This window comes from Fragaria vesca, linkage group LG5, assembly GCF_000184155.1.
Source record: "Fragaria vesca subsp. vesca linkage group LG5, FraVesHawaii_1.0, whole genome shotgun sequence".
Classification (NCBI taxonomy): domain Eukaryota; kingdom Viridiplantae; phylum Streptophyta; class Magnoliopsida; order Rosales; family Rosaceae; genus Fragaria; species Fragaria vesca.
In genome coordinates, this window is record NC_020495.1 from 25,054,577 (window position 1) to 25,062,204 (window position 7,628).

The 7,628-nt window shown below is 38.4% G+C and overlaps 2 protein-coding genes across 3 annotated transcripts; one reads left to right on the forward strand and one right to left on the reverse strand.

Moving 5' to 3' along the window:
• The first annotated feature begins 718 nt into the window (after nucleotides 1-718).
• Nucleotides 719-6,381, forward strand: LOC101305562 (CTP synthase-like). 2 transcript variants are annotated; one of them, XM_004300425.1, is made up of 22 exons: nucleotides 719-882; nucleotides 981-1,060; nucleotides 1,139-1,225; nucleotides 1,316-1,366; nucleotides 1,474-1,591; nucleotides 1,682-1,738; nucleotides 2,127-2,191; nucleotides 2,353-2,436; nucleotides 2,670-2,720; nucleotides 2,811-2,873; nucleotides 2,976-3,022; nucleotides 3,276-3,345; nucleotides 3,452-3,514; nucleotides 3,937-4,026; nucleotides 4,115-4,153; nucleotides 4,244-4,393; nucleotides 4,472-4,549; nucleotides 4,637-4,722; nucleotides 5,032-5,080; nucleotides 5,167-5,247; nucleotides 5,520-5,613; nucleotides 5,868-6,381. In XM_004300425.1, the coding sequence occupies exons 1-22, from the start codon at nucleotides 765-767 to the stop codon at nucleotides 5,930-5,932; spliced, it is 1,686 nt and encodes a 561-aa protein (XP_004300473.1). In that variant the 5' UTR covers nucleotides 719-764; the 3' UTR covers nucleotides 5,933-6,381. The 2 variants fall into 2 exon arrangements, with proteins under 2 accessions (XP_004300473.1, XP_004300474.1); XM_004300426.1 differs by having other exon boundaries at nucleotides 4,637-4,668.
• Nucleotides 6,382-6,607: 226 nt separating this feature from the next.
• LOC101306050 lies at nucleotides 6,608-7,626 on the reverse strand. Its single transcript, XM_004300427.1, has one exon. The coding sequence runs from the start codon at nucleotides 7,307-7,309 to the stop codon at nucleotides 6,689-6,691; it is 621 nt and encodes a 206-aa protein (XP_004300475.1). The 5' UTR covers nucleotides 7,310-7,626; the 3' UTR covers nucleotides 6,608-6,688.
• Between the last annotated feature and the right edge of the window lie 2 nt (nucleotides 7,627-7,628).

The following is a 7,628-nucleotide window of genomic DNA, read 5'->3' on the forward strand; positions in this document are numbered from 1 at the left end:
GGAGCAAGGGAAGGTGGTGAACCGGTGGTCGGTAGCGGCGGCGGTCTGGAATTTTCCGGCGGCCGGTTCGGAGACTTTCCGGCCGGTTCTCAGGGTGAGGCCGGCGGCGTTGGATCCGTGACGGAAAGAGCTTTCTGGGGATATAAAATTCCGGCGGAGGGCAGTCGGAATTTTGGTCGGAAATCGGGAAAAACAAGGCTGCCCGATTTTAGGGTTTTGGTTTTTAGGGTTTGGAAAAAAAATGGTAGGCTATTGGCTCTAGGGTTAGAACAAAGTGCATGATAACGTGATGAAGGATTAATGGTAGAGATAAAGAGATGGCAAGAGAATCATCTTATTCATTGATAGGAGCCCTTTATATAGAGAATTACACAATACCAATATGGTAAGGATATGAATACATAGATCTAGTCTAACTACATATCCTATTGGCATAAGGCCAAGACACACATAGAGAATATCTTAGAACAGTCCAATATTTGTAGGTGATTTATAATCTTATTTAGTTGGACCGGTTTTATCTTATCCACTTAAGGAATCACCAAGTATGTAACAGATGGCAACATATATATGATTGTGATTGGTTTTTACTTTTTCAGATTATTTTTTTGTTTCAACAAAAAATGATAAATTGGAAGAGAGAGTTGCATAGTTAGTTCTCGGGAGAAAAGGCGAGGAAAGCGACCCGACTGTGACTCTGACAGTGACACTCCCTCCATCTATATAAGACCATTGGCAGCCGGAGCAGTTAGTCGCAGAGGAGAATGAAGTACGTTTTAGTGACCGGAGGTGTGGTGAGTGGTCTCGGAAAAGGAGTCACTGCCAGCAGCATCGGCGTCGTTCTCAGAGCCTGTGGCCTTCGCGTCACCTGCATCAAAATTGGTTCATTTTCTCTCTCTAAACCCCTCCATTAACAAGTTTGTTTATTTTGGATGATAATCTTGGACATGTTGCTTACTCTATTTGCCAACAATCTGCAGATCCCTACTTGAATACTGATGCTGGTACCATGTCTCCCTTTGAACACGGCGAGGTTTTTGTTCTTGATGATGGTGGAGAGGTATTTCCCTCTTTCCAATACTCTTCTACATTACCATCCATTATTATGCTTTTCACCTTAAAACTCTGTTCTTCCTAGGTTGATTTAGACCTGGGTAACTACGAACGCTTCGTAGATGTGACTCTTACCAGGGACAACAACATTACCACTGGAAAGATATATCAGGTGCTTTTATCTTTTCAATCACTCGTCTTTACTTTTGTTTTTGACATCAAAAGCTAAACTGCAATCTCCTTTTCCGTCTTGTCTTATCAGTCTGTCCTTGACAAGGAGCGCAGAGGAGATTATCTTGGAAAGACTGTGCAGGTGATGATGACACAAATGTTGGACATTCGTAACTTTTTTTTTTCTCTCTCTCTTCAATGCTTAGAGTACTGATGACTAGATTTCTGCTTTGTTTGAGTGGGATGTAGGTAGTTCCACACATCACCGATGCCATCAGAAATTGGATTGAATCTGTTTCTGTCATTCCCGTGGATGGAAAAGAAGGCCCTGCAGATGTTTGTGTTATAGAGTTGGGAGGAACTGTGGGTAAGCAATAGCTAAAACTTAATTACATTTCATGAATCTTTGTTCTTACTCTTTATCTACAAGAGATAAAGTTTCTTTCTTTCTTCTTAGGGGACATTGAATCAATGCCATTCATTGAGGCTCTTCGGCAATTGTCTTTTTCTGTCGGTAAGGTTTTGATAATCTCTTCTTCTAAGGGTTTTTGCTGATTCTGTTTATGTGATCATCTCTACATCCACTTACATGTGTGCTTCCCTTGGCTTATTATCTTTGCATGCAGTGTGATTAAATATTGATCATTTATTTGTTAGTCTATTTAAAATGCCATAAGATCTGACTAGGAAGCATTTTGATTATGGCCTGATATGTAGTGAGCATTATCGTATAGTTAGTATAGTCCAAGTGTTTAAAGTATTGAGAGCTTGCAGTTTCCTGGATGTTATTGTGTGATGAGAATACCCTATTTGAAAGTATATTATTATTCTCCTTATAGAGTTCATATGAACTGTGAGTTTGCAAAATGATAGTTATTTGCAACCATCTACTCTTTGTTCAGGGCAAGAAAAATTTTGTCTTATCCATGTGAGCCTGATACCGGTACTGGGTGTTGTAGGAGAGCAAGTAAGATTTTTCCCCTCAATTGTCGAATCTTATGTTTTTTCCTTACCATATTAGTTTGCAGTTCTAGAGATTAAAGATGACTTTATTTAAAGAAGAATGTGTTCGTCCTGTTTCTAGTTGAATGACTCTTTCTCATGGTGTGTGTTTGTGTATTCGTGCAGAAAACAAAGCCTACACAACATAGTGTGCGGGAGCTAAGAGCATTAGGCTTGACTCCTCATCTATTAGCATGTCGCTCTGCGCAGGTACCTTTTCTCCCCGCCTTTCTCATTTCTATATTCACACAAGTGAAATGAGTAGAGAAGAATGCTTTTATTAGTCCCTATTGATATACCTGACTCCATCTTAGTAAGATAATGTGGCACCCTCTTTTTTATACTCCCCCCCCCCCCCCCAACTTTTTTTAGTTTTTTATCTATTTATTTTTTTATCGTGGAGAACTGGAGATGAATCATTGTTTTCCTGGTGACTATCGCAGCCTTTATTGGAAAATACAAAGCAGAAACTTTCACAATTTTGTCATGTTGCAGTAAGTTGTTGCTGAAGTTATTGTAATGTGATTTTCTATTTCTGAAATTTTGAACCAAACTCAATAAGTTTCCTTTTTGGTCTCTTTCAGGCTGGTAATATTCTTAATATTCATGATGTTCCAAACATCTGGCACATCCCTCTCTTACTTAGGGTAAGTTCAGTAATAACTCTTTGTTTCTTATGAGGAAATATTTATTTTATGCTTTTATCTAAAATTATTTATTCTAAAGAATCTATGACACACTGCTGTCAGAACCAAAATGCTCATCGGTCAATTCTTCAACAACTTAATTTACTAAGGTAAACACTTATTGTTTAATTCATTTACATCAAGTCTTAAATTTTGTTACTGGAGGGCTAGCCAGCATCAGCTTGTGGAAAATGGTCCACTGTAATGAGACCAAGGCAATATTTATATGTAGAATTCTGTTCACTGCTATCTCCCTCTGATGGTGATGTAATCTGTTTATGATGTTGGTACTGTTAACATTATTGTCATTGACTACTGGAAGCTTGGTTGGTTTCACTTGCTATGTTCAATTTGCTGTTTCAGCATTGCTACACCTCCTGATTTGAAAGATTGGACCAAGATGGCAGAGACTTATGATAATCTCACCAATTCTGTTAGTATTAGATCACTGATGCTCGCCGGATCATTTTATCCTTCTTCTTCCTCCTTTTATATTTTCCTTTTCCATTCATGTTATGAGGATCTTCTGATATTCGTAGGTGAGGATTGCTATGGTGGGAAAGTATGTTGGCCTTACAGATTCATATCTGTCTGTAGTGAAGGTGTGATGAGTTATGGTTGATTATCAATTTATCAATTTACTTACCTTATGATTTAGGTGATGTTGTGATTCACTGTGCCTCGGCCCTTCTTATTACATTTTCTTTTATGAATCCTCATGTACATGCTAGTTGCTTTTTGGATGGCTAGCCTAGAGCAGTGATTAGATTGATTTTTTTATGCCAAAATGTGGGGTTAGGATACATCTCAGAGTAATTTCCTCTTTTAAAAAATGGTTTAGCTAGATTGTAAGAGACCCTGTTATCTCATAACACGAGAAATGTTTTCAGATTGGTTACGGAACAACTTATAGCTGCCTGACCTTATCAAAGCTTATTTCTTGCTTGCTGATTTGAAATTCATAAGAATATGAACCTCTACTGCTCTAATACAATTACTCAGTTATAACCTCAATATTCCTCAGGCCCTTTTGCATGCTTGCATTGCATGTTCTCTAAAGCCAGAAATTGACTGGATTGCTGCTTCGGACCTGGAAGATGATAGTGCTAAACTGGTACTGATCTGTTACCTTCAGCTTTTATGCAGAATTTAGCTCATTGTCTTAAATTGGTCTTTTCTTAAAATTTTCCCTTCTCATACAGACCCCAGAAGCACATGCTGCCGCATGGAAGACTCTAAGGGTATGCTTCATGCTAAGTTTGCCAAAGAAGATTTTGGTTTTTGGTTATTATGAGACATGTTAGCATTGAATCTCTAGTCTTTGTTTGCAGAATGCAGCTTGTGTCTTGGTTCCTGGTGGATTTGGAGATCGTGGTGTAAGAGGTATGATCTTGGCTGCAAAATATGCCAGAGAAAACAATGTTCCTTATCTTGGGATTTGTTTGGGAATGCAGATTTCCGTGATTGAGTTTGCTAGAGCTGTAAGTGACATTTCTTTTTCTAACATGTTTTCTTCTAATTTTAAGATCATATATCAGATCTACTTTAACTACTTTTAGGTTCTGGGTCTAGAAAGGGCAGACAGCACCGAGTTTGATGCACAAACACCTAATCCTGTTGTAATTTTCATGCCTGAGGTATAAAATTAGGGTGAATTGTCTTCTTCATTTATGAAATACATGTGGCTTGTGCATTCAATCCGTCTTGTCTTATATCTGCCATAGGGTTCAAGAACACATATGGGAAGCACCATGAGGTTAGGATCGAGAAGAACGCTTTTCCAAACTCCTGATTGCATTACTTCAAAACTGTATGTGTATGGTCCTTTAAATTCAGTTATAGAAAAAACATTAATTAACAGTTCCTGCAAATTTGATTCCCTTTGTTGCATTTGTACAAATCAAAGCATGTGCCATGTGTTCCCAACTCCTGCAGTCTAGAAGCACACATGGTTCATGCTATTGAAGTCCAATACTTTCTTAGTTGGTTCTTGTGGAAGTCTTTAATGACGTTCAGCCTTTACTAGATCAGCTTTTAAGAATTTGCTATTTGAAAGAGTACTCTGATTAGGATCTGCTCTTTTACATGCCTAAAATTATTTATTGCTCTTAATTACTAGGTACAAGAACTCAGAGTATGTTGATGAACGACATCGACATAGATATGAGGTTAGTTGTAAGTTCAGTTCCAGTGGAAACATGATGTTACACAAGCATATTTTATGTAGGTGATATGGTCTGATACTCTAATGCAGGTAAACCCAGATGTCATTGGAAGTCTTGAAGAAGCTGGCCTAAAATTTGTAGGGAAGGATGACAGCGGAAGAAGAATGGAGGTGGGTTTTCTTCTGGTCTGATGTTTCGCTAAATTGCTTACTTTAACTTGAGCATTTTCCAAAATTTAGTTCTTTATAGTTGCACAAATTCCTATTCTTTTTTATACCGATAAGTGCTTACTTTGAAGACTTGCAATTTATATGGTTGATGTTTATGCACTGGTTCATATATAAACAAAACAAAAATTGTGAACCGGTAAGTTTACTGATTTTGTTTGGAATGGTTTTAAATATTGGTTTTAAATACTGATTTTGTTTGAAATGGTCTACAGATTTTGGAGCTTCCAAGTCATCCATTCTACGTAGGAGTGCAATTCCATCCAGAATTCAAATCAAGGCCAAGGAGGCCCTCAGCTCTTTTTCTAGGTATCAATCCTTAGATGTCATATATATGTTCACATTTATCACTATTTAGTATTTACAAAACTGATGCATCAGGGAATTATGATGTACATCAGCTGTATCTTGAATGTTTGAACTATAATCAAGATTCAGAAGAGTTTGCATATTGGCAATACACAAAGCCGTCGTCTCTTTGAAATCTCCTTGTAATAGAAAATTTCTCTCAAGTGACTGGATCTCTGCACTTGAGTTGACATCCTTTGCCATTGCAATTGTAGGTCTTATCTTGGCAGCAACAGGGCAGTTGGAAACATATCTTAGGGGGAATCAAAGCAATTGTTGACAATATTGAGTACTCATGGTAGATTGAATGTGAGAATCCCCACATAGAACAAGAATAGCAATTGGCCTTCCGGTTGAGCTGTTTCTGTCTTGCGCCGCTTTCAGAATATTTAGGGATATTCAGAAGAACCGTTGGCACAAAATACATAATTTGTTGAAAGCTGTGAATTTTGAGGGTTAGCTATTAAGTTCATCATATTACTGAATCGTCTTTGTCTCACCTGGGATAGTGTTGGTATATGGAAATATAATATTACAGGAAGGAATAATATAATTTTTTTTCTATAGCATGATCTTAACCGTTGTTCCTCCCGCTTTACTCTGTAATTTCCTTGCTTGAACTTCTGGATTTTCAGGTTTCTTTTCGAGTCTTTGACAACTCGGAATGAATGTCTTAGGATACAAGTTGTCAAATGAGGCCAAGCGGATTTCTTCTTTAACAGCTAACAGGCAAGGGAAGGCAAGCCCTACATAATTTAACCACTCATGGATGCGATCATAGTGTTGGTATTCATTTTGGTCCCGTCTTCCTAATCCTATTAGATAGCGAGTTGCTCAGTAAATTGCATAATGTATCATTAACAAATAAATTGTGAAATGAAATCGATCTGAAGCTTTTTCATAGAAGAATGAATCTGTTTATTGGAAGCATACTAGTTTTCTGAACTCCGGTATCTACAAAAGCGCCGCCAGTGTCCTCTTACAAAATATATTGATACACATGAAAATAGAGTGAAAATATTGCGCGAAAAGTTGTCTAGTTTGTGCCTCTATTTAACATGTCATTGTACTGTAAGTTTGAAATTTGTCTTTGCAGCTTCATTTGCTGATAGAATTTAGCGATGAACTCATCAGCCTTTCTGTCAACTGCTTCGTCCTCATAATTAGCACATGAATAAGCAGCTGCACCATTGTCGTCTGACAATGTTATTCCAAGGTCAAGATCATCACCATCATCATCGATATCAATATCATCCGCATTATCAGTATTTGTAAGGAAGCTCTTCCTTCCTTCATCACCATAATGATCATAATGAAAGAGATGGTCGTCGTCATCATGTAGTACCAGTGGGGGGTTTAGGCAAGGAATGTTGAAGCGCATGGATGGAGGACGGTGCATTTTGAGATTGAAAAGGGGGGTCTTGTCGAAGGAGAGCTCGCGCTCAAAGTAATGGATTTGTGGTCTTGACTTTGTTGATGAAGCATTGGTGCCAAGGTGGTTCTTAAGGAACTTGGGGACGACCCTTAGTTCCATCATGAGGCGCTTTTGTTTGAAGACGCCGCCCTTTCTCGCCCATAGCAATGCCATACGCAGCAGCTTCCATGCTCTCTGACCAACACGATCAGCCTCACACTTCTTCGTGGCCAGCATTTTCATCAGATTTTGGATCTTTGATTTGAACTTGTGCTTAAGACGAATGCTAGCTAGATGTATACTGATGGAGAGAAAGACAATTAGTATGGGATTGGAGAGATAGATTTTCAGGTGGCGAGTGGTGATGGAAGAGAGGAGGCAGCTGAAGTGGCTATTTATATATATGGAGATTGGGGAGGATAGAGAGTGCGTATTGCGATCATCTAACTTGTACGCGTTAAAGAGAGAGATAGATGTGGCTCATCATTGAAATTAAAGAAACATATTGAGAGAGAGAGAGAGAGAGAGAGAGAGAGAGAGAGAGAGAGAGGAGGAGGAGGTA

Excerpts from the sequence above, each read along its gene's own strand:
- LOC101305562 (XM_004300425.1), top strand. The coding sequence starts at position 765 with ATGAAGTACGTTTTAGTGACCGGAGGTGTGGTGAGTGGTCTCGGAAAA. Across the intron at positions 1,592-1,681 it reads AGAGTTGGGAGGAACTGTGG|GGGACATTGAATCAATGCCA; the intron begins GTAAGCAATAGC and ends CTTTCTTCTTAG. Across the intron at positions 2,437-2,669 it reads TAGCATGTCGCTCTGCGCAG|CCTTTATTGGAAAATACAAA; the intron begins GTACCTTTTCTC and ends TGACTATCGCAG.
- LOC101306050 (XM_004300427.1), bottom strand. The coding sequence starts at position 7,309 with ATGAAAATGCTGGCCACGAAGAAGTGTGAGGCTGATCGTGTTGGTCAG.